Source organism: Neoarius graeffei, chromosome 5 (genome assembly GCF_027579695.1).
Source record: "Neoarius graeffei isolate fNeoGra1 chromosome 5, fNeoGra1.pri, whole genome shotgun sequence".
NCBI lineage: Eukaryota > Metazoa > Chordata > Actinopteri > Siluriformes > Ariidae > Neoarius > Neoarius graeffei.
This window is the reverse complement of record NC_083573.1, coordinates 114,546,199-114,573,017: the sequence shown is the minus strand read 5'-3', so window position 1 is coordinate 114,573,017 and position 26,819 is coordinate 114,546,199. Positions and strand designations below refer to the sequence as shown.

Genomic DNA, 26,819 nt, shown 5'->3' with positions numbered 1-26,819 from the left:
CTAAAAGCAGCTATAGCAAACTGGGTGGAAACAGCTTGCAGGCCCATTAAGACTATAAAAAACAAACATGACATAGCTGAGGATTGTGACATTGTCCCCATTTCATCATGAAGTCTTATTTAGCTTTCATATTCATAAGGTCTGAGCTTTTGTATTCTTGTTTCTTGGTTTTCATGTCATTTCTAGTTCTAAGGATTTCCTGATTTAGACCCTTGCTAGTGTTTCTGGTATTACGGAGATGGGCTGTCCTTGTGTGATGTTAATAAACATTTTCAACATAATTACATTTTGCTTTGGCAACTATTTCATGCAAATTAAAACTTCAAAGGTTTGGCTCTTCATTAGCTACTTTCCTCTCCAGGTACAGGTTTGAATGAGTATGGCATATCCAAAACAAACAAGATTTCTCTTCAACTTAAAATTTTTGACCTCATGCATTGGTAAAGATTGTGTGACACAATTCATGAACTATCCTGAGAAAGGTTCGCTGTTCCCTTTGGAGCATTAAGTAGAGCCATTGTTTTATCTGTGATTTTCAGAGTGCTCTGCCCATCTACTACATGTGAAGAAAAAAGGAATGGCTATATTTAAATGTACTATACATTTACCAGAATTTGAATTCAAGTTAATTTATCCTTGATTTACTTTATCTTGAATTATCTTTGATTTAAATGGAGACTGAGTATTAGCTTGATTCAGAGGTTTGGGTATGAAATATGAAATGACCATTTGTGTTGTGTTTTTCTAAACTCACGGCTCACTGAAGCTTTTCCCACGTAGCCAGGCTTCAACTTCAGCAGGAGGTGAGTGATAGTCCAGAGGAAGTGAAGTATCTGAAGAACGAGGGATGACCAATGGACGAGACAAACCTGCTTTCCCATTGGTCAGTCTCTGCAGGAGTTCATCATTAACTTGCATCACTAAGAGCAACAGAAAGAGATCTTCAACACTATGTTTGTGCATTGCATGTGTATGCAAGTGTATTATGTGTGTGTGTACCTTTATCTGTGTCCTCAGGCAGGTGTTGAGGTGGCAGTGCAATGCTGCGAGGTCGTGAAGTGTTAAAGTCAGAGGTCATGCCATGGGAAGTGGGCAGAGGCAGAGTGCTCGTCTTCTGCATCGGAGGTGGTGCTGGAGCCTGTGAGAAAGACAGAAAGACACAAAGAGTAACATAGAAAATGAAAGAGAGACAGGATGTTTTGATACCCGTGCCATAGTTATGTATATGATGTCGCATTAAAATCTGCCATACTGTATTGATAGACACAGCTATTAAGCTAAAGTTATTTACCAGATATTTAACTAGCTATCTCCATTCGGGAAAAAAAACCCCATTTGGCTACAGTTTAATTGAGAATTCTGCAAACTTTTAGATCATGACACCAAAGGAGGCTGGGAGCACTGGGCCTTGAGAATGTACAGTTAGGTCCATAAATATTTGGACAGAGACAACATTTTTCTAATTTTGGTTCTGTACATTACCACAATGAAGTTTGAACAAAACAATTCAGATGCAGTTGAAGTTCAGACTTTCAGCTTTAATTCAGTGGGTTGAACAAAATGATTGCATAAAAATGTGAGGAACTAAAGCATTTTTTAACACAATCCCTTCATTTCAGGGGCTCAAAAGTAATTGGACAAATTAAATAATTGTAAATAAAATGTTCATTTCTAATACTTGGTTGAAAACCCTTTGTTGGCAATGACTGCCTGAAGTCTTGAACTCATGGACATCACCAGACGCTGTGTTTCCTCCTTTTTAATGCTCTGCCAGGCCTTTACTGCAGCGATTTTCAGTTGTTGTTTGTTTGTTTGTGGGCCTTTCTGTCTGAAGTTTAGTCTTTAACAAGTGAAATGCATGCTCAATTGGGTTGAGATCATGTGACTGACCTGGCCATTCAAGAATATTCCACTTCTTTGCTTTAATAAACTCCTGGGTTGCTTTGGCTTTATGTTTTGGGTCATTGTCCATCTGTATTATGAAACGCCGACCAATCAGTTTGGCTGCATTTGGCTGAATTTGAGCACACAGTATGTCTCTGAATACCTCAGAATTCATCCGGCTGCTTCTGTCCTGTGTCACATCATCAATAAAAACTAATGACCCAGTGCTACTAGCAGCCATGCATGCCCAAGCCATCACACTGCCTCCACCGTGTTTTACAGATGATGTGGTATGCTTTGGATCATGAGTTGTACCACGCCTTCGCCATACTTTTTCTTTCCATCATTCTGGTCGAGGTTGATCTTGGTTTTATCTGTCCAAAGAATGTTCTTCCAGAACTGTGCTGGGTTTTTTTAGATGTTTTTTAGCAAAGTCCAATCTAGCCTTTTCATTCTTGAGGCTTATGAGTGGCTTGCACTGTGCAGTGAACCCTCTGTATTTACTTTCATGCAGTCTTCTCTTTAAGGTAGATTTGGATATTGATACACCTACCTCCTGGAGAGTGTTGTTCACTTGGTTGGCTGTTGTGAAGAGGTTTCTCTTCACCATGTAAATTATTCTGCGATCATCCACCACTGTTGTCTTCTGTGGGCGTCCAGGTCTTTTTGCATTGATGAGTTCACCAGTGCTTTCTTTCTTTCTCAGGATGTACCAAACTGTAGATTTTGCCACTCCTAATATTGTAGCAATTTCTCGGATGTTTTTTTTTTCTGTTGTCGCAGCCTAAGGATGGCTTGTTTCACCTGCATGGAGAGCTCCTTTGACCGCATGTTTTCTTCACAGCAAAACCTTCCAAATGCAAGCACCACACCTCAAATCAACTCCAGGCCTTTTATCTGCTTAATTGAGAATGACATAACGAAGGAATTGCCCGCACCTGCCCATGAAATAGCCTTTGAGTCAATTGTCCAATTACTTTTGGTCCCTTTAAAAGCAGGGTGACACATGTTAAGGAGCTGAAACTCCTAAACCCTTCATCCAATTTTAACGTGGATCCCCTCAAATGAAAGCTGAAAGTCTGGACTTTATGCCCATGTCCATTATATAACTATAACTTGAATATGCTTCAGTAAACAGGTAAAAAAAGAAAATTTGTGTCAATGTCCAAATATATATGGACCTAACTGTAGATATGTTCTGCTTGTCTGTGGTGACACCAAGAAATTACACAATTATGAAGCATAAAAGCTAGTTAATCAGCTAATAACCTACATACATACTTTGGACTAACCATATGGCTACAGTTTCTTTTCAAAACATTTCAGGTGTTTTGGGTATTTTGAATTGGAGTAAAAGTTATGTACAGTATGATGATGTTTTGAAGTCACATGTAATGCTCTCACACCCTCAATCATGACCTCATTAACCCTTTCACATATTCTCTTCATGTGTCTGTGGCAGCGGGGGCATGGCCAAGCAGCAGTTTGTGAATGGAGGGCGGGGTCGGGGAAGGTAATAATAATAAAATAATACATCTGTTTTGTATAGCGCTTTTCATGGTACTCAAAGACGCTTTACAGGAGGTTCAAACATACACACACACACACACACACACACACACACACACACACACACACAGACAATTATAAACAAGGAAAGAAAAATAAATAAATAAAAAGTAAAAAGTCCACCAAGTAGGGGTCAGGATGTAATTCCTGTGGTGTAGCAGCCACAGTCCCACCAAAAGGCGCACGAAAACAAGTCCCACATCTCCAGCACCGCCGCCGTGACGCCGTCAGCAACATCGCTTGAACACCACGCCATGGATCCACAAAGCGAGCACAGAAGCTCTGCCACGCAGAGCGCTGGTGTGTCCCAAACCGCCTGCACAGCTGCCGCGACACCACCGAGCAACATCGCTCAGAACATTACGCAAAGCGCTGGACAACCACGATGTAAAATGAGCAACAAGCTCACTGCAGTCCATAGCTGGGAGCGCAGGCATCGCCCACGGCGAACCAAGGCCTGGAGGGAACCGACGCCCAAAACTGGGTCCGGAGCTGCACCACAACCGGCGGACAAAACACTCAAACAAACATCAAACTACACAAACACACAGCAAAAAAAATAGAAAAAGAAATAAAATAAAATGAAAAAGCTCCGTTGAGAAGCGGCAGTCAGAACGCACATGACGTACTCTCAACCAGAAACAGAAGTAATCCCGTCATGTTGAAAGGTAAGTGGCCAAGTCATTACACCTGCTGTCAATTAATGTGTGTGTGTGTGTGTGTGTGTGTGTGTGTGTGTGTGTGTGTTTGTTTGTGGCAGGGACAGAGCATAAAAGGAGGGGGAGAGCAGAGAAGAGGCTCCCCTCCCAACCACAACACATGTGTGTGTGTAGTATGTGCGATAGTGTGAGTGAGTGAGACCCACATCAGGAACTGCTACAGTGGTGCTGAAACCCGGGATGCACAGAAGGGAACCACCCCATGGAGTCCTCCCCATTCAAAGAGCTCATCCTTGCCCTCGCTATTGCCCAGCAGAACCAGCATCAAGCACTGACCGCCCCCCGAAAGGAACAAGAGCAACGCTTCAAAGCCTTGATGCTGGCCCAGCAGGAAGATTGCCAGGCATTCCGGCATCTGCTTGCATCAGCAGGGGCGTTGACCATCACCACAGCCGGCACCCTTACGAAGATGGGCCTGCAGGACAATCAAGAAGCATTCCTCGCCCTCTTTGAGCAAGCAGCTGAGGCTGGTGGGTGGCCGCTGGAGCTGGGTGCAGTGCGCCTCCTCCCGCTCCTAACTGGCGAGGTGCAGCTCACAGCGCAGCAGCTCCCTGCTGACAGCCAATTGGAGGAGGTCAGGTGGCCGTTTGCATTTGGCCAGCAACTCCGGGACACCTGCTGGCAGTGGCTGAGGGCAGAAGACCGTGACGCTGATGAGATCATCGATCTGGTGGCACTGGAACAGTTTATCTCTCGACTTTCGGAAGGAACGACGGAATGGGTCCAGTGCCATCGCCCAGCGTCGCTGGAACAAGCCATCGAGCTGGTGGAGGACCATCTGGAGGTGGATCCGATGGCAGGCAGACGAGGCATCTCCCCTCACTTCTCTTCTCTCTCTCCCTTCCCCCATCTCTCGTTCCCCTCTCCACCCCGTTCCCCGGCCGCGGAGGTAGCGGCCGGCTCCTCCCCAGCTGGCCTGTCACACCCGTGGTGTCATCCCATCTTCCTCTTCCATCTCTGTGTTGTCTCCTCCTCAGGTGAGTGACACCCATAATGCTGGTGCAGAGGGAAAGCCTGGGCCAGTGTGCTGGCGTGGCAGAGAGTCAGAGCATCTCCAGAGTCAAAGCTCTGCAAGGGAGGTGGGAGCTGTAATCCGGATCTCTGACGTGCCAGAAACTGCCCCCATCGGGCTGGAACGTATCGCATACCAGTAAGTGTTCAAGGGGATACATATCATGTGTTGGTGGACTCCAGTTGTAACCAGACCTCAATTCACCAATGCCTGGTGCAAGGTGAGGCACTGGGGAGAGCACAAACGGTGAAGGTGTTATGTGTGCATGGGGATTTTCAACATTACCCTCTAGTGTCTATCCATATTCTATTCTGGTGCCAGACACAGAGAATTAAGGTGGTGGTTAACCCTTGTCTCACCCACTCGTTAATTTTGGGAACTGATTGGCCAGGGTTTAAAGAATTGATGGAACACATAATGAGAGGTGGGTCCTGCATAAATACATCACGGGAAGCTTCTGGTGTGGCATTTACTGGGGAAGCTGTCACAGAGCCGTCTATGTCAGCACCATGTCAGAGCGATATGAGGACTGAGGAGCACCCCGCCCCTTCTCCCTCTCTTGGGGATTCCCTTGGGGATTTCCCATTAAAGCAGTCTTGAGACAAGACTCTGCAGTATGCGTTTGACCAAGTGAGAGTAATCGATGGTCAACACCGCGACACTGGCCACGACACCAGCCTTCCTTTATTTTGCTATTATTAAGGATAAGTTGTACCGAGTGATGCAGGACACTCAAACGGGAGAACAGATAACTCAATTATTGATCCCAAAGAGCCGTAGGGAACTCATAGTCCATGCGGCTCACTTTAATCCCATGGCTGGACACTTGGGGCAGGACAAAACTCTAGCCCGAATAATGGCCCAGTTCTATTGGCCAGGGATTCACGTGGATGTCTGTCGATGGTGTGTGGCATGCCGTGAATGCCAATTAGTAAATCCTGCGGCCACTCCAAAAGTGCCTTTGCGCCCTCTTCCTCTAATTGAGACCCCGTTTGAGCAAATTGGGATGGATCTCATCGGGCCATTAGATCGGTCAGCATGGGGATTTCACTTTATTTTAGTTCTGGTGGGCTATGCAATGCGATATCCGGAAACAATGCCTCTCCGCAATATCTCAGCATGCAGTATTGTGGAAGTGCTCTTCTGCTTTATCTCCCGGGTCAGGATTCCGAAAAAAATCCTGACAGACCAAGGCACTTTGTTTATGTCATGCACACAGCGCAAGCTGTATGGGTTATTGGGGATTAAGTCTATTTGCACCAGCATCTATCACCCACAAACAGATGGCTTAGTGGAGCACTTTAACCAAACACTCAATAACATAATCCAGAAATTTGTAAGTTAAGATGAACGTAACTGGGATAAGTGGCTCGAGCCCCTGTTATTTGCAGTACGAGAGGTCCCGCAAGCCTCCACTGGGTTTTCTCCATTTGAATTATTATATGGGTGTAAGCCACATGGCATTCTGGACATGCTACATGAAAATTGAGAGGAGGGACCTTCACCTAGCAAAAATGAAATTCAGTACATTCTTGACTTGCATGCAAAACTCCACACCCTCACACACCTAACCCAGGAGAATTTGCAGCAGGCACAAGAACGTCAAAGCCGGCTGTATGATGGGCACGCGCCATAGAGAGTTCACGCTGGGAAACAAAGTACTCGTATTATCGCCCACGTCGAGTTCTAAATTAATTGCCAAGTGGCAAGGGCCCTTTGAGGTCACACGGTGAGTCAGGGATGTCGACTATGAGGTGAAGCAAATGGATAAGGGCGGAGCATTGCAAATTTACCACCTCAACCTTTTAAAATGCTGGAATGAGGGGGTCCCCATGGCGTTGGCATCAGTAGTCCAGGAGAAGGCGGAGCTGGGGCCAGAGGTAAAAAGGATAACATCTCAAACCACTCTGGTCCCTTGTGGAGACCACCTCTCACCGAACCGACTCACAGAGGTAGCCAAGTTGCAAAAGGAATTTTCTGACATGTTCTCGCCCCTTCCTGGTCGTACCCACCTCATAGAACACCACATAGAAATGCCCCGGGGGCTGGTAGTGCGTCGCTTCCCTTACCGCTTGCCTGAACACAAGAAAACACAAGAGTTCGGGATGAACTCGGGATGAACTGAAGGCCATGCTCTTAATGGGCATAATTGAGGAGTCCCACAGTGACTGGAGCAGCCCGGTGGTCCTGGTTCCCAAGACCAATGGGTTGGTCCAGTTCTGTGTGGACTATAGAAAAGTCAACGTGGTGTCTAAATTCGACGCATACCCAATGCCTCAGATTAATGAGTTGCTTGATCGGTTAGGCGCTGCTTGCTTTTATTCAACACTGGATCTAACAAAGGGATATTGGCAGACCCCCTTGACTCCTCTATTCTGAAAGAAAACGGCCTTTTCCACACCATTTGGATTACACCAATTTGTCACGCTCCCTTTTGGGTTATTTGGGGCACCTGCTACATTCCAGCGGCTCATGGACAGGGTCCTCCGCACTCATGCTGCCTATGCGGCTGCATATCTAGACAATATAATAATCTACAGCCATGATTGGCTGCACCACTTGGAACATTTGAGGGCCATTCTAAGGTCAGTGAGGCATGCGGGCCTCACAGCTAACCTGAAAAAGTGTGCAATTGGGCGGGTAGAAGTATGGTATCTGGGGTTCCACTTGGGTCATGGGCAGGTGCATCCCCAAATTAACAAGACTGCAGCAATTGCGGCCTGCCCGAGGCCCAAGACCAAAAAGGAGGTGATACAGTTCCTGGGGCTGTCTATTATCGTAGGTTTATACCTAATTATTCGGATGTCACCAGCCTGCTGACTGATCTCACTAAAAAAGGGGCTCCAGATCCAGTCCAGTGGATGGAGCAGTGCCAACAGGCTTTCTCTGAGGTAAAAGCTGCACTGTGTGGGGGGGCACTTTTGCACTCCCCTGACTTCTCTCTCCCCTTTATTTTGCAGACTGACACATCGGACAGAGGGCTGTGGGCTGTTTTGTCCCAGAAGTTGGAGGGTGAGGAGCGCCCTGTGCTGTACATCAGCCATAAACTCTTGATGCATGAAAGCAAGTACAGCACCATCGAAAGAGTGTCTTGTCATCAAGTGGGCAGTCCTTGCCCTCCGATACTACCTGCTGGGGCACCCTTTCACTCTCTGTTCAGACCATGCACCCCTCTAGTGGCTCCACCGCATGAAGGATGCCAATGCACGGATCACCCATTGGTATCTCGCCCTCCAGCCATTTAAGTTCGAGATGGTCCACAGGCCAGGGTCCCAGATGGTGGTGGTGGTCTTCCTGTCCCGTCGGGGGAGGAGTCAGCTTCAGGCTGGATGGCTCCCCGGCCTGAGTCGGGCAGTGGGGGTCTCATCTCATCTCATTATCTCTAGCTGCTTTATCCTGTTCTACAGGGTCGCAGGCAAGCTGGAGCCTATCCCAGCTGACTATGGGCGAAAGGCGGGGTACACCCTGGACAAGTCGCCAGGTCATCACAGGGCTGACACATAGACACAGACAACCATTCACACTCACATTCACACCTACGGTCAATTTAGAGTCACCAGTTAACCTAACCTGCATGTCTTTGGACTGTTGGGGAAACCGGAGCACCTGGAGGAAACCCACACAGACACGGGGAGAACATGCAAACTCCGCACAGAAAGGCCCTCACTGGCCACGGGGCTCAAACTCGGACCTTCTTGCTGTGAGGTGACAACGCTAATCACTACACCACCATGCTGCCAGCAGTGGGGGAATATAAGTGAAATAAAGAGTTGTGTGTGACCAACTCTCGCCTGCTGTGCTTCTGTGCTACACCCACATCAGAAACTGCTACAGTATCATATTGAGGGAACACAAAGATAAGAGCGCTTGAAACTTAAGATTGTGGAATTTTAGAGTCCTGGGATTATATGGTCTTGAGTATATGCTGTGCCTTGTCTAAGTATCTATCTCCCAACTGCTGTTTGGGACAATATTTTATCAGGTATGCGCACTGCATCCTCAAAGGAATGATATCACTTCTCATCCCTGATGAAGGCTTCTGAAGGAGTTGAAAGCTTGGCTATGTCCAACAATTTTGTGCAGTAAAAAGGTTTTTTTTATCTTTATATGGAATTGATCGCTGCAGAGATGAAAATCTTCAATGGAATCTATGAGATGCATAGACAGGATTGCCTGGATATTGTGAGGGATTATGAGAAGACGTCATTGAAAATTGCCTGATTTCGAAATCACCTCTGGTTCAATCTTCAATGTAAACATACAAATGTCATGCCAATGAGTTTGAAACTTTGGAGTTGTGAACATGGGAGTCAAGTGAAAAAAATCCTTAAGAGAGCGGAGAAGGTTCTTCTGAATATTCGAATTGGTAAAACCATAGGTATACTGGCCATGTTAAAGGAGAACCAAACGATTTTAGAAGAAAAGTTAGTGGCCTATATTCATAGTGATGAATTCAAAGAGGTGAAGGACATGGTGTACAGGCATGGGCGTACCGGACGCGGGGTACGCGAGGGACATGTCCCCCACACTTCCCGTATTTGTGCCCTTTGTCCCCCACACTTTTTACAGCCATTACAACCACTCAATTCATTTTTAACATGTGGAAATGCATTTTTCCGAGCCGCCTCTAAATGCATCATGAGCAGGCGGAGCTAAGGCAGCAAACAAACACCGCTGTCGTGTGTGATCAGAGACGCTTTAGAAAATATTGTATGAGTATCGTTGGTGTGATTCAGATCTGGGCAGTGCTTCTGTATGTTCAGCAAACCAGCCAAGAGGCTAAAGACTTTAGACAGTTTTTTCCAAACAAACCGTGTAAGTTGAGTAATGCTGTTGAACGTAGATAATGTTTAGCTGAAAGATGACAAATAGATGTCAATTTAGTTAGTTAAGCTAGCTAGCTAACTTAGAGGTGGTAGTAACTAGTTACATTTACTTGAGTAATGTTTTGGATAAATTGTACTCTTAAGAGTTGTTTTGTTGCAAAATATGTTTTACTTTTACTTGAGTAATATTATTCTAAAGTAACAATACTCTTACTTGAGTAACATTACTATTTTGGCTACTCTAAGATTACTCACTTCTGGGTAGAAAATAAGAATATAAATGTATTTGTGTTCCTTTGACTGTTATTTTTGTGAAGATTTAATTTATTTTTGTGGTAGTTAAAGTTTAAAGTACATGAATTTGCTGATTAGTATTACTGTATTCCTAATTCTATTTCAAAATGTTGCTTTCCACATATTTTTTAATCTTTATTGCCACAATAGTAAGAGCAGGGTGAGAGAGGAGACAGTGGACCAGAGGCCAACAGGGATGATTATGCAGGGTCACAGGTGAGAAGAGAATATAACTAGCTATGTCACTACTACTGTTCTTAATTCTATTTATAAATTTTACTTTATAGATTTATAGATTTTGACTTTAGATTTTGATAGTATATCATTTTAAAGAACTAAAGTCAGGTTGTTGTTGTTGTTGTTGTTGTTTTAGCTTAGGGGATACGTTGCAATTGGGGCTCTGCCCTGTTCGTCTCTCCGGTCACGTTTTACTTTTTTTTTATATGTTATTTTGTGTATATATTTCCTGTGACAAATTACAATAAACTAAACTAAAACTGGTGCTGTGCTGTTTGTGGTTCTTTAGCTGCTAAGGAGAGGTGCAATTGAATGCGAGAGAATGATAAATCACTCAATAGACCTCTGAACAATTTGTCCCCCTCACTTCTAAAATGATGGCTACTCCCCTGTGTACAGGTTATAGATCCGGGAACATGAGAAATTTAAAATGAGATTGGGAAATATGGCCATCTTGTAAGCAAACAGGAAAACAATTGATCTACTGATTTCACATGGGATTCAGACAGGACATCATGTAATTGGACTGGTGAGTGCATTAAGAAATGGGTAAGGAACTGTTCTCAATGCATTTTCAGTGATTCAGAACTGTCAGTCCTCAGCAAAGGACTGAATTTTGCAGTTACTCCATGCAAAGTCTCAATTCATGAAATTATTGTTGCTACGGAATGTGCTTGTCACTCATTGAACTCCAGTGATAGCAATGAGCTTAGGTCGCAGGTACTTACTGAGATTAAACATTCAGGGGCATGAAAAATTGAACAGAACATTACCCCTGAGGGGCATAAAGCCATCAGCAATTTACCTAAGGATGACTCTATTAAAATTCTGCCTGCAGACAAAGGCAGATGTACTGTCATCTTGGATACTGAGGAGTATGTGAAGAAATGTAATGCACTACTTCAGGATAAGAAAACTTACAAGCCCCTTCAGAGACCCCACTCAGCAGTATAAGAAACGAATTGCTGTTGCACTTCGGGAACTCCTTGAGTGTAAAGCCATAGACACTAGTATTCATCGCCGATTGTATCCGACTACAGATACACCTCCCAAGTTTTATGGACCCCCCGAGATCCATAAAGAAGACTCTTTGATCCATAGTAAGTAGCATTGGATCCATTTCTTATAACTCAGCGAGACACATGGCTGATATCCTTTCACCACTGGTCGGTAAGACAGAATATCATGTTAAGAATGCTAAGCAGTTTTGTGAAGTCATTAACCTGGAAGACAGGAGGACCGAGAATGGGAAGGAGCAGTAGCCTAGCCTAACAATAAGCAACACCGGACAATGTGCAATATAATGTGCAATATAAAGTGCAATATCTCTCCTGCTGCCCCCCTTTTCCCCTTTTTTCCCCTCCTCTCTCTCCCCCTTCCTCTCTTCCCCATATATTATTCTTTTTATATTTGTATATGTAAATACTTAATTTATTTTAATTTATCTACAAGTTTTCTCTATTTCTTTTTTCTGTTTATCTGTAATGATGCTGCTGGAATCTTAATTTTCCTGAGGGAACCCTCCCAAAGGGATCAATAAAGTTTTATCTAATCTAATCTAATCTAATCTAATCTAATCTAATCTAACCAGTGCCATGTGGATGAGGAAGAGGTGTTACGTAGTTATGATGTAAGTGCTCTGTTTACTAGCATTCCCATGGATAAAGCTTTGGCTGTGACTCTCAAGAGGCTCAAAGAGGATCCGACACTGGGTGAACAGACCAGAATGTCTCCTAAGCAGGTGACCAAACTTTTGGAACTTTGTGTTCAATGCACCTACTTCATGTTTCAAGGGAAGTTTTACCAACAAATACATGGTGCAGCTATGGGGTCCCCTGTGTCACCAATATTATGTAACTTGTACATGGAGGACTTTGAACAGAAAGCTCTGTCCATGGCACCCCACTCCCTGGGATGGTGGTTTAAGTATGTGGACGACACTTTCACCAAACAAAAGAAAGAATACTCTTTGAAATTCTTTAAACATCTTAATTCAATTGACCCGGATATACAGTTTACTTCAGAAGGGGAGAAGGATGGTAGGCTAGCTTTCTTGGATATGTTGGTAATTCGAGCACCAGATGGCTCTATTTTGACCACTGTGTATCATAAAGAAATGCATATGGACCAGTATTTAGCCTTTTCCTCTAACCACCCATTGGAACAGAAGTTGGGGTGGTTAGAACCCTTTTCCACAGGGCGAAGATGGTGATGGCTGACCCTAAAGAAAGGACTAAGGAAGTAAAGCATGTCCAACAGGTCCTTAAGGGTTGTGGTTACCCAAATTGGGCACTTCAGCCAGTGGACACCAAAGTGCGTAGGAGGAAAGATACTGGTGTGGAGTCTACGGATAAACCTAAATGTGTTTCCCACATAACTTTACCTTATGTGAAAGACCTTTCAGAAAACTTGCAATGTGTGTTTCAGGAATATAGGGTTCAGGTCCACTTCAAACCAACTAATATCTTACAGCAGTTGTTGGTGAAACCTAAAGACCCTACCCCTATGAGTGAACACTGTGAAGGACGTGCCACAGAACAGTGTAGTGCATCTTATGTTGGTGAGACTGAAAGGATGCTCGAAACAAGATGTATGGTGCATTGTAGACCAAGCTCTACATCTTCTGAAGTCTCCCAACACATTCACAAACATTGTAAGGGACACAAGTTTGATTTGGACAATGTCAAGATATTGGATCAAGATTTAGACTGGTTTAGATGGGGCATGAAGGAGGCCATGATTAGGACCTATAGACCATCCCTAAATAAGGACGGGGGGAGGTATCACCTACCAGCAGTTTCGGAAAATATTTTATCAGGCATGCTCACTGCATGCTCGAAGGAATGATGTCACTTCCCATCTCTGATGAAGGTTCCTGAAGGAGTTAAAAGCTTGGGTATGTCCAAGAATTTTGTGCAGTAAAAAGTTTTTTTTTTTAATCTTTATATGACATTTCAAAAAAGTTGGGATGGGGCGTGTTTACCACTGTGTTGCATCACCTCTACTTTTAACAACACTCTGTAATTGTGTGAGAACTCTCATCAGTGTCCAGCTAGCAACTAGTACCTGACTAACAAAGGGATCTTACTGCTTCTACAGTACATGCACTCTACCCTAAATAGAGTGTAGGAGCTGTAAGAGCCATTTTTGAGTTTAAAGTCAAATTGTAATATGTGCAACAGGAGCTCCCTTACCCCTAGTTCTTTTATTTTGAAAAGGACCCTTAGTTTGATAGAGTTGGATAGAGCCTTGAAGTTAAGATGGCCACCGCTCACCTTTGATCTCAGAAGCAGAGAACAAAGGAATTTGTTTGGAGACTAGTGGCATATAGTTCTTTACAAGCTTTGACCAATTAATCGCCAGTTCAATGGCCTGATCCAGCGACGCCGGGCAACGGCACTGGATTCACTCCGCTGTTCCTTCCAGAAGTCAGGCGATGAATTGTTCCAGCGCCACCAGGCCGATGATTCCCTTGGCATCGCAGTTGTCGGCCCTCAGCCACCGCCGGCAGGCGTCCCGGAGTTGCTGGCCGAATGGCTGGCCGACCTCCTCCAGGGCAAGCGCGAGGAAGTGCTGCCGCTGCTGCTCCGGGGTGCGCCCCACACATCGGAGGATGGCTCTGTGGAGGTCGGCGTAGACCAGCCGGCTGTTGGTGGGGAGCTGTAGCACAGCCAGCTGCACTTTGCCTGTTAGCAGGGGGAGGAGGCACGCTGCACGCTGTTCCACCGACCAACCCCACGCCTCTGCTGCCTGCTCAAAAAGAGCAAGGAAGGTCCCAGGGTCGTCATGCGGGCCCATCTTCGTTAGGGTGAGGTGGGGAGGGTCCACGGTGGTGGTGACAGTGGACCCCACCAACGTGATCAGGTGCTGGAACGCCTGGCAATCTTCCTGCTGTGCCAGCACCAGGGCTTCGAACCGTTGTTCCTGCTCCTTCCGGAGGGTGACCAGCGCCTGGTGCTGGCTCTATTGGGCCGTGGCGAGGGCATGGACCAGGTCCTGGTAGGGGGAGGACTCCATGAGATTGTTCTCTTCTGTACTTGGTCCCGGGTTTCGGCACCACTGTTGCAATGTTAAAGTGGGTGGAGCACAGAAGCACAGCAGGCCAGAACTGAGTTCTCAAAAAAACTTTTTATTTTAGCTTTTCAACTTTCGCTCTCCCAGTCGCGCGCGCACACACACACACACACACACACACACACACACACACACACACACACACACACGTTCTGGTTCGGGAAAGAGCTCTCTTCCTCTGCTCTCTCTCTCCTCTTATAGGGTGTGGTCACTGGGGAAGACACACAAATACAGGTTAATTCCTGTCAGGTGCAGTGATTCTGCCACTTACCTTCCCTGACTCCGTCCTCCATTCACAGACTGATGCTTGACCACGCCCCTGCTGCCACAGCATCCTACAGGAGTTATGCAAGCAGAATATTGGATGGGATGAGGAGTTGCCAGAGATCCATGTCCAATCCTGGAACCGATGGTGGCAAAATCTTCCAAGAGTGAAAGAGTTCAAGGTCAGTTGCAGTTTGGTCCCAGACACTTTTGGAAGCGTCAAGGCAGCCCAGATTCACCACTTCTGTGATGCAAGTGACATAGGTAACTGTGCCATACCCAATCTGAGGTTGACAAGTTGTAACAACAGGGTTCATGTCACCTTTCTAATGGGAAAGGCCCGTGTTGCCCCATTGAAACTGATGACTACACCAAGGATGGAGCTCATTGCTGCTGTTCTTGCAGTACGTATGGACCAGGTGCTATCTGAGGAGATACATATGGAATTGGAAAGGTCTCTATTCTGGACAGATAGCATGACTGTTTTGAGGTACATGTGGAATGAAAGCAGAAGATTTCAGACCTTTGTAGCCAACCGCCTTAACGTCATCCGAAGTACATCAGAGGCATCTCAGTGGAAATGCATAGGCACAAAATTGAACCCTGCTGATTGAGCCTCTCGGGGACTGCACATTGAAACCTTTCTGAAAAGACAGACCTGGATCAATGGTCTGGATTTCTTAAAGAATCCCCTGATTGCTGGCCTGACCCTCCATCTGAACTTGTCCTCTCTCCAGACTATCCTGAGTTAAGAAAGTTTGTTACATTGCTGTAAAGGACAGCTATGATGTCACTACTTACCTGATTAGTTACTTCTCAATATGGATGAAGCTGAAGAAAACTGTGGCATGGTTCCTCAGTTTGAAGTCCATTCTTTTAGAACTGGCCAGGAAATGCCAGGCAGGGATGGATCAAAGCAGGCATACAATGGTCACAAGAAAAGGAAAACAAGAGAAAACTGGTCCATACGTGTTATCAGTCAGTGATATGGAAGATGCAGAGATGGCTATTGTGCAGTTTTGCCAGAGGCAGGGATTTCCACAAGAAATGGCCTACAGAAAGGCTGGCAATACATAAGCAGAAACAGCTCCATCTACAGGCTAGACCCTTTCCTAGACTCTGGCACCTTAAGGGTTGGTGGCCACTTGAGAAAAATGGCCATGCCTACTGAACAAAAGCATCCTTCAATCCTACCTAAGGACCATCATGTTTCCAAACTGTTACTTCGCCACATCCATCAAGAAGTTGGACACAGTGGAAGGAATTTTATGCTCTCCAAGCTGAGACAAAGATATTGGATACCCTGTGCCAACGCTCTTGCCAGAAAGGTAATTCATGAGTGCACTATATGTAGAAAAGTTAATTCAAATTCTGGTGAACAGAAGATGGCAGACCTTCCTGTTGACAGGCTGACCTCTGACCTACCACCCTTTACTCATGTAGGGGTTGATTATTTTGGGCCACTGGAAGTAAAACGAGGCCGTAGCTTTGTGAAGCACTATGGAGTGATTTTTACATGTCTTGTCAACCATGCTATACATCTGGAGGTTGCACAATCACTTGATACTGACTCCTGTATGCATGCATTCAGACGCTTCATCGCTAGAAGAGGCCAAGTGTATGAGTTGCGGTCTGACAATGGAACAAACCTTGTCTCAACTGAAAAGGAATTGAAATGCTGAAAATGCTCCTCCTATTCAAGCGAGTAGGATGCTTCTTTGCTTTGCTCCTGCTTTCTTGATCTTTATTTCTATACTTTACTTTCTCATTTAATTCCAACTATTTTTTTCATTTTATTTTTCATCTTTATAAGCTTTTAATTTAATTTTAATTTAATTTAATTTCCACTATTTTTTTTTCATTTTATTTTTCATCTTTATAAGATAAGTTAGTTTTTAAAACAAAATGCCAGGGAGCAAAAAATCCTGCAGAAAATGCATGGAACTAGAACAGAGGATTTCTATTCTCGAATCAAAGATTGATACTCTGCCAAAGACAGACAAATTAAAAGCGATATCTCAGGAAAGGAGTACAGAAACTGTGGCTGAGAATGCAGAGATTGCACTCCGACAGACCAATGGCATTGCAGATCAAGTGGATGAATTCATCAATCAAGCCGGGCAAAATGTGAGTACAGAAAACTGGCAAATGATGGGTGGCAAGCCCAAAAATAAAAACAGAAGAGTAATTACTTCAACACCAGCTCGTTCTACAAATTACAATAGGATCTACAATCCTATGGAAAATCCACAGCCCATAAGGCTTCAGAACAAATTTGAATGCCTCATGGATGTGGAAGAGGATTTTTCAAGTGGACAAACACATAGTAAAAAGAGATCACACCAAGATCGAAGAGCTGTGGGAAGAGGCAAAAAGCAGCCCGTAACACCACCTGATCCCACAACCCTTGTTCTTGGTGATTCCACTGTAAGAAAATTGAAAGGTTATGGGATGATTATTTGTTGCCTTCCAAATGCATCCATCTCTGACACCAAAGACAGCATTGTGAAACTCATGTCCGAGCATAAAACTTCCTGCTTCCTGAGTTGTTCGCGCCGAGTCCTTTTTCCCGCGAGTGCGGGCGTTAATTACTAATCCTTTTTTAACTTTTTTTCTATAAATAAATTTCCAGTATCCTCTTCATTTTTATTGTACTGTCGCTTACATTTTTGTACTTTTCACTTTCGCTTTCCTTTTTCTGGTTTTTTTCCCGGTTTTTAATCTTTCTTTTTTCGGAAGAACGCCAAGACCGGAAGCTTTCTTTTTCTCTCCTCCTGTGTAAAGTCCACAAGCGGAGGCCATCTGATCTGCTTTAATATCAGCAGATCTTCATTTAAGGTACGTGAATCTTTTCATCTTGGCACACTGTCAGCCTGTTCAGTGTGCTGAGTGCAGGATGTTTAGTCATTCTTCCTCCGTCACTAGCGATAGCTCTATTAGCTTTACTTGTGATAAGTGCAGATTAGTTAGCTCTCTGACGGAGAAGATTAGAGTGCTAGAAGCGCGTGTCCAGGCTTTAGAGCAGGTTAGTGAGCATGAGAACAGTGTAGTTTCTGTTAGGGAAAGTCTGGACGCCCTACGTGGAGTTAGTAATCCCCCAACTCCGGCATTAGAGCCCTTACAGCGGGGCGAATGGGTGACGGCTCGGCGGCATAAGCGTAGAGCCAAAGCTACTGCTGAGGCTTGCCCACGGGAGCACCACTCCTCTCCGCATCACGTGTCGAACAGGTTTGCTCTCCTTAGTGATGCACCCACTGAGAAACCTGAAAGAGCTCTGGTTATAGGGGACTCTATCATACGGCACGTGAAATTAGCTCAGCCTTTAGGGGCACCAGCAGCTTTAGTCAGGTGTATACTGGGAGCCAGGGCGCCGGACATAGCAGGTAATCTTAGGGTCCTAGGCAAGCACAGGTTCTCAAAGATAGTTATCCATGCAGGAGCTAATGATATACGCCTTTGTCAGTCTGAGGTTACTAAGAGTAACTTTGTAGAGGTGTTTAAATTAGCGAAGGCGATGTCCAATGCTGTAGTATGCTCTGGCCCCATCCCAATGCGGCATGGCGATGTAGCTTACAGCAGGTTATGGTCGCTGAACTGCTGGCTGTCCAGGTGGTGCTCTGAAAACAGTGTGGGCTTTATAGATAATTGGGCTAATTTTGAGGGCACTGCTGGCCTGTTAGGGCGGGACGGTATCCATCCCACTCGGGAAGGTGCTGCTCTCATTTCCTGCAGCATAGGTCATAGTCTCAGAACAGGCCTAGTTAATTTCTGACAATCCAGAGCCAAGGCCAGGGAGCAGACGAACAGGCTAAACTGACTGTCTGCTAGCTGCACAGAGTCGTCACTCAGGGCCCACTACATCGAGACTGTGTCTGTTCCCCGAGCTCAACAAAAAGGTAGAAATTTTCAGAGAGTTTGTTCCAGTAACCTAATCAATATAAAATTAGATCATACTGACTGGACAGCTGCTGCCAGCACCTTTGATCTAAAGGTGGGGCTATTAAATATTAGATCTCTTACATCTAAAGTGCTAATGGTTAATGAACTCATTACTGATCAGGAGTTTAATGTACTGTGTTTAACAGAAACATGGATTAAGCCAAATGAATATATAGCATTAAATGAAGCGAGTCCTCCTGGATACAGTTATATACACCAGCCTCGTCTAACTGGCAGAGGAGGAGGCGTCGCGGTTATTTATAACGATTATCTAGGTGTAACACACAAACCTGGTTATAAATTTAATACATTTGAAGTTCTTCATACTCATATAATGTATGTAGCCTCGAAAAATAAGTCTACCCAGTTAATTCCATTGCTTATTATTTACAGGCCCCCGGGGACATATTCTGAGTTTCTTTCTGAATTTGCAGATTTTATCTCAGATCTGGTTATTTCCTTAGACAAAGCTTTAGTTGTCGGAGATTTTAATATTCACTTCGATAACCCAGAAGACCCTTTAAAAACAGCATTTGTGTCCATCTTAGATTCAGTCGGGATTAAGCAGAATGTCATAGGACTGACCCATAATGGTGGTCACACCCTTGATCTAATACTAACATTCAGATTAAACATAGACAATATAGTCATACTTCCACAGTCTGAAGTTATCTCAGATCATTGTCTCATCTCATTCAAAATATGTCTGAGTAATAATATATGCACCTCACCACGCTACTGTATTAAACGTACTTTCACGTCAACTACTGCACAGAGCTTTATAAATGATCTCCCAGAGCTGTCAACTTTGATTGGGTCACTGTCAGCCCCTGCAGAACTTGATCAGGCAACTGAATGCTTAGAGTCAACATTCCGCCATACTTTAGATAATGTAGTTCCTCTAAAAAGGAAAATGGTCAGAGACAAAAAATTAGCACCCTGGTATAATGATGACACTCGCACATTAAAACAGACCACCCGAAAATTGGAACGTAAATGGCGTCAAACAAAATTGGTAGTGTTCAAATTAGCTTTGAAGGAGAGCTTCCTGAAGTATAGAAAAGCTCTTAGTGCTGCGAGATCAACATATTTCTCCTCCCTAACAGAAGATAACAAAAATAATCCTAGATTCCTATTTAATACTGTAGCAAAATTAACCAGGAATAAGTCCACTATCAACACATGCACACCTGCAGTATGTAGTAGCAACGACTTCATGAATTTTTTTAATGACAAAATTGAGAATATCCGACAAAAAATTCAAACTACTAATTTAAGGTTAGACAATGAAAGTGACCTTGTAGTTAACAATATAACTGTATCAGATCATCAGTTAGAATGTTTTACTCCCCTAAAAGAAACTGAATTACTTTCATTAATCTCTACATCAAAAGCCTCAACTTGCGTACTAGATCCCTTACCGACACATCTATTCAAACAGATAATGCCTGGAGTAATTGAACCACTTCTAAAAATAATAAATTCTTCTCTTATGATTGGCTATGTACCCAAATCCTTTAAACTAGCAGTTATCAAACCCCTGATTAAAAAACCTGACCTTGATCCCTGTCAGCTGTCCAATTATCGGCCAATATCAAACCCCCCCTTTATCTCCAAGATCCTTGAAAAAGCTGTGGCACAGCAGTTATGCTCATATTTACATAGGAATAACATCCATGAAATGTATCAGTCAGGATTTAGACCTCATCATAGCACAGAGACAGCACTGGTTAAAGTAGTAAATGACCTACTGTTGGCGTCTGATCAGGGCTGTGTCTCGCTACTTGTGTTGCTTGACCTTAGTGCAGCATTTGATACCATTGATCATTCCATTCTTCTGGATAGATTAGAAAATGTTGTGGGAGTTAAGGGAATGGCCCTCTCCTGGCTCAGGTCTTATCTAACTGATCGTTATCAGTATGTTGATATAAATGGTGATATTTCTAGATGTACCGAGGTAAAGTTTGGTGTTCCACAAGGTTCTGTCTTGGGTCCACTGCTTTTTTCTCTATACATGTTACCTCTGGGCAATATTATTCGTAAACATTGTATTAGTTTCCACTGTTATGCTGATGACACACAGTTGTATGTCTCTGCAAAACCTGATGAGAGACACCAGCTTAATAGAATTGAGGAATGTGTGAAGGACATTAGACACTGGATGCTTATAAATGTCCTTCTGCTTAACTCTGACAAGACTGAAGTACTTGTGCTAGGACCACATACAGCTAGAATTAAGTTTTCTGATTACACAGTAACTCTGGATGGCCTTTCTGTTTCTTCACGTGCAGCAGTAAAAGACCTCGGAGTGATTATTGACCCCAGTCTTTCATTCGAAACTCACATTGATAACATCACCCGGATAGCTTTCTTTCATCTCAGAAATATTGCAAAGATAAGAAATTTAATGTCATTGCATGATGCAGAAAAACTAGTCCATGCTTTCGTTACCTCCAGGTTGGATTATTGTAATGCCTTACTGTATGGATGTTCCAATAAGTGCATAAACAAGCTCCAGTTAGTTCAAAATGCAGCAGCAAGAGTCCTTACTAGAACTAGAAAATATGACCACATCACGCCTGTCGTATCCACACTGCATTGGCTCCCAATCAAATTTCGTATTGATTATAAAATACTACTATTGACCTTTAAAGCACTAAATGGTCTCGCACCACAGTACCTGAGTGAACTTCTGCTCCTCTATGACCCGCCACGCCTACTTAGATCAAAAGGTGCAGGCTATCTGCTGGTACCTCGTATAGTGAAGGCTACATCAGGGGGCAGAGCCTTTTCTTACAAAGCCCCACTGTTATGGAACAGCCTTCCAAGTAATGTTCAGGAATCAGACACAGTCTCAGCATTTAAGTCTAGGCTGAAAACATATCTGTTTAGTCAAGCCTTTTGTTAATGGTGTTTATGAGGTAAAGGAGTAGATCTGGAGGGTCCTCAGACATAGAGTGTTTTGGTAAATTGGGATGTATGGATGCTGTCAGTCCCCACTCGCTTGCTCACTTGAGTTTGTTGACGGTGTAGTGGCTGGCTGCTTTATGTCCCGGGGCTCCCTCATGCCTGTGTTACCTTCTGGCTCTCTCCTTTTAGTTATGCTGTCATAGTTAGTTGCCGGAGTCCCTGCTTGTACTTGGTGCAATATGTATACTGTTCCTACTTATTCAGGTGACATTGGGCATACCTAACCACCTGTGTTTTCTTTCCCTCCCCCCCACCCCAAATCTGTCCCTCTGAGTTACATGGAGTCAACAGGAAATCTTTTGGTGGAGACAGTGGAGACCTCGACTGGCTATCATAGCCTGCAGGGAATCGGCCGTCAGACTTTCTGTCGCATGTCCCAGACCCGGTGAAATGTAACTGAATTGTCTTGGCCAGCCCTAAGGGTCCCATCTGCATCTCCTCATTGCTGAGGAGTGTGCTCCCATCACCCAATCAAGCATCCAGCCAGAGCAGGTCATGATATATTTTCCCATATTAACATGCCATTGTGTGTTATGCCTGATGTATAGACTCTCGTCTCTGCGAGCCTACCACACAGATTTAATACTTGTCATTTTTAGGGCATACCTAACAACGTGTTTTCTTTCTCTCTCTCTTCCCCCCCCCATCTGTCCCTCTGAGTTACATGTTGATCCTGGGATTGAGATGCTGGCCTCTTCTGCCCCTCGGACCTGCTTGATCCATCCTGGTGCCCTGTGTCTGGTCGGAGTTTTATCGCCCCACTCCTGTGAAGGACGGCCCCATGAGGACAGTTGAGGGTTATACCTGTTAAAACTGTTAATATTACAGTCAGGCTGTCTGTTGTTGCCCAAATGAGGGTGGGTTCCCTTTTGAGTCTGGTTCCTCTCGAGGTTTCTTCCTCATGTCGTCTGAGGGAGTTTTTCCTTGCCACCATAGCCACAGGCTTGCTCATTGGGGATAGATTAGGGATAAAATTAGCTCATGTTTTAGTCGTTCAAATTCTGTAAAGCTGCTTTGCGACAATGTTTATTGTTAAAAGCGCTGTACAAATAAACTTGATTTGATTTGATTAAACGTATTGTTGTGCATGCGGGAGCAAATGATGTTTTTAGAGAACAGCTGTTTGTCCAAGATGATTTCAGAAAACTTTTTTCTGAGCTCTATAAGACTGGAATTCAATCTTTTATCAGTGGCCCACTTCCAGCGAGAGGAAGTTTTGCTTTTTCTCGACTCTTCAGTCTTAACACCTGGCTTGGAAAAACTTGTTTTTCATTTGGTATGAACTTCATAGACAATTTTAACCTTTTCTGGAATCGCAGAGAATTTTACAAGCCAAATAGCACTGAACTCAGCTGGATTGGAGCCAAAGTCTTAGTAGACCATTACAGACTTGCAATCTTTTCTCAGCCAGCATTGAGGAAAACAGTTGATATGATGTCGCAGACTGACCTAGTTACAAAGCCTAAACAATCATCTTTGCAAGTCGTCATCAAGGACACACAGACATCTGACCTGCAAGACTGCCAACATTCAAAGACAGACTGCCAAAAATCAGAGGACTCCATTTCGTCATCTCTATCTTCCCCCCAGATGGATTTCCCAAATAGCATGAAAAAATTGCTCCCAATGGCTACATTCTCTTTTTCCAGCCCAAATCTGTCACGACAAGCAGTGTACACAGTTCATCAAAATTGTGTTCGCCCAGGACTTTCAGCTGGCTACAAATCTTTTTCACCATCCAAAAGATACATGTCATCTCCAATCCTTTCACCCTCAAACCAAATGAAACATTTAGAAAGTCTTGTTTGATGTACTCTGGGTCCCTGCGAATGGGTGTACAGTAGTTTTGAAAACCAGCTGGGACCCAATGTGCCTATGCCATTCTCTATTCCTGTGTTGATAAGAAATAGAAAACATAGAGCACATTTAACCCTGGGGGTGAACCAATCTAATCTCCTTCCTGTTTTAAAACAACATCAGAGTGCACAAGCAGATATTACTTCTAGACTTTCTGTGAAGCTAGCTCTTCTGAACGTTAGATCACTTTTAAACAAGTCATTTTTAATTAATGATCTTATTTGCAAACACAATCTTGATTTTTTGCTTCTAACTGAAACTTGGCTGGATCAAGCAAATAGTGCTACCACCCTTATTGAAGCAGCTCCCCCAAATTTTAATTTTTTGAATGTTACCCGACAAGGGAAAGGTGGAGGGATCGCAAATATATTCAAAGTCTCTTTTCAATGTAAACAATCCTCACTTGGTGATTTTACGTCCTTTGAACACTTATGTGCACTTGTTACATGCTCTCCTAACATATTATTATTAACTATTTATAGGCCTCCGAGACATTCAGCCAAAGTCTTTCTTGAAGAGTTTGGTGAACTGTTGTCAGTCATTTGCTTAGAGTTTGATTGTCTTATTATATCTGGGGATTTTAACTTGCATGTAGATAATACTGATAACACTTATGCCAAAGAACTACTTGCAATTATTGACAACTTCAACCTAGTACAACATGTACAGGGGCTGACCCACTCTCGTGGTCATACTCTTGACCTCATCATCACAAAGGGTCTTACTGTTTCTACTACTGTTGTTGACCTGGCCTTATCCGATCATTTCTGTGTTTTCTTTGATGTTTCTATTGCCGCTTTTCCACTACAAATGCGGCTGAGTCGGGCTGAGCCGTGCCGTGCCGAGTTGGGCTGAGTCGAGCTGAGCGGGACTGTTGGAGTTGCATTTCGACTACAACCGTGCTGAACCGTGCTGGCTGGAAGTGGGTGGACACATTGGGTGGAGTTAGTGAAAGTGGGTGGACGTCAGGTGATGTCGTTAAGCAGCGCAAACAGTGACATCAGTGAGCTTTTAAGCGGTAGTCTCACGACCCGAATAGTAAACAATAAACATGGAGGACATGGAGTCATTAGTGTTGCTGGTCTTGGTTCTGTGGCTTGTTGTCACCAATAACGCGAACAGATACTGGCAAGAGTGTATAGATGAGGCGAGGCGCATAAGGCTTCAGAAATTCTCGTAATTCGTAATTCTTCTTCTTCCGGGTTTACGGTGTTTACAGATCCCAGCGTGCTCGCGGGGCGTGTGTGGGCATGTGAGGACACTCCTCCTCACCAATCAGTGCACAGGGGAGTGTCTGCTCATGCCCCCAGCCTCACTCGGCTCGGTTTGGCTCGCTTCAGCCCTACTCCAAAACCGTGCGAGTTTTAGGGGCTAAGCAGGGCTGAAGCGAGCTGAGTCGTGCTGTTCTAAGGTAGTCGAAACACGAGCCGTGTCGGGCTGAAGTGAGCTGAAGTGAGCTGAAAAAGGGTAGTGGAAAAGGGCCATATGTCTCCTCACATTCAGAATAGCTCAACGACTATAGGTAGGAGAGTCATAAAAGACAACACATGTGCTCTCTTTGAGCAAGCTCTCTCTCAGAACTCAACCAAAATGTCAGACTCTGTAGATGATTTACTGGAAATTTTTAATTTAAATATGACCCAAATTATGGATGATATTGCTCCATTCAAAATCAAAAGAGTCAATGATAAGCAGAAAGCACCATGGAAGCAGTACCCGGCTGTTAAACTGCTAAAGAGAGAATGTAGAAAGACTGAAAGAAAATAGCGCAAATCTAAACTTCACATCCATTATCAAATCCATAAAGAGATGCTTTGTAATTATAATTATGAAATTCGTAAAGCAAGACAGTCTTTCTTCTCCAACATCATCAGCAGGAATATGAACAATGCCTGTGTGCTATTTTCAACAGTAGAGAAGCTAACTAATCCCCCACCACAATTAGCACCTGAACTTCTCTCAGTTAATAAATGCAATGAGTTTGCATCCTTTTTCAAAGGTAAAATTGATAAAATATGACAGAATATTCCTCATAATATATCTCAGTTGCAAAAAATTGAAAAACTGCAATCACCAATGACACAGATAGATAAATTCAACACAATGTCAGAATTTTGCTTAATTGATTATGAGACTCTTGAAAAAACTGTACAAAATCTCAGTTCCTCAACATCTGAAATGGACATTCTGCCCACCAACTTTTTTAAGTCTGTTCTTCATCTTATAATTACAGATGTGCTTCAAATTATAAATACATCCCTGGAGACTGGCGTTGTTCCTGTGTCCCTAAAAAAAGCCGTTGTAAAGCCCCTACTTAAAAAAAATAATCTGGATCCTTCAGTATTAAATAACTACAGGCCAATATCAAATTTACCATTCATCGGGAAAATACTTGAAAAAATTGTCTTCAATCAATTAACTGCCTTCTTGATATCAAACAGCCATTTTGATAATTTTCAATCAGGATTTCGTGCCAATCATAGCACTGAAACAGCGCTGATTAAAGTTATAAATGACATACGTCTTAATACTGATGCAGGCAAAACATCGGTCCTGGTATTACTGGACCTCAGTGCAGCTTTTGATACTGTTGATCACAACATACTGCTATATCGACTTGAACACTGGGTTGGATTGACTGGTAAAGTTATCAATTGGTTAAATTCATACTTAAAAGATAGAAGCTTCTTTGTTACCATGGGAAATTGTTCCTCAACGTCAATGTCCTTGACCTGTGGTGTCCCCCAGGGGTTGATTCTTGGACCATTACTTTTCAACCTTTATATGCTCCCACTTGGGCAAATTATCAATAACAATTCAATTTTGTATCACTGCTATGCAGATGACACCCAAATTTATTTTGCTCTATCACCTAATGATTATGCCCCCCCTTGAATGTCTCTACCAGTGTATCGATCAAATCAACAGCTGGTTGGCACAAAATTTTCTTCAGCTGAACACAGATAAAACAGAAGTAATTCTATTTGGAAAAAAAGATGAAAGACTCAGGATTACCACTATTCTTGACACAAAAGGGATTAAAACTAAAGAAATGGTTAAAAATATTGGTGTTTTCATTGACAGCGAGCTAAACTTTGACAGTCACATGAAAGCAATCACTAAAACCGCATTTTATCACCTAAAAAACATTTCCAAACTAAGAGGACTTATGTC

The 26,819-nt window shown here is 43.7% G+C and overlaps 1 protein-coding gene across 1 annotated transcript in view; it reads right to left on the bottom strand.

Moving 5' to 3' along the window:
• eps8l1b (eps8 like 1b) overlaps nt 1-26,819 on the bottom strand; it is a 101,830-nt gene that overhangs the window by 11,692 nt on the left and 63,319 nt on the right. Inside the window, exons 12-13 of the mRNA XM_060922800.1 lie at nt 1,000-1,138; nt 755-920 (exon numbers count right to left, since the gene is read on the bottom strand). Of these exons, the coding sequence (XP_060778783.1) occupies nt 755-920; nt 1,000-1,138 (305 nt within the window). The remainder of the gene's footprint in view (nt 1-754; nt 921-999; nt 1,139-26,819) is intronic.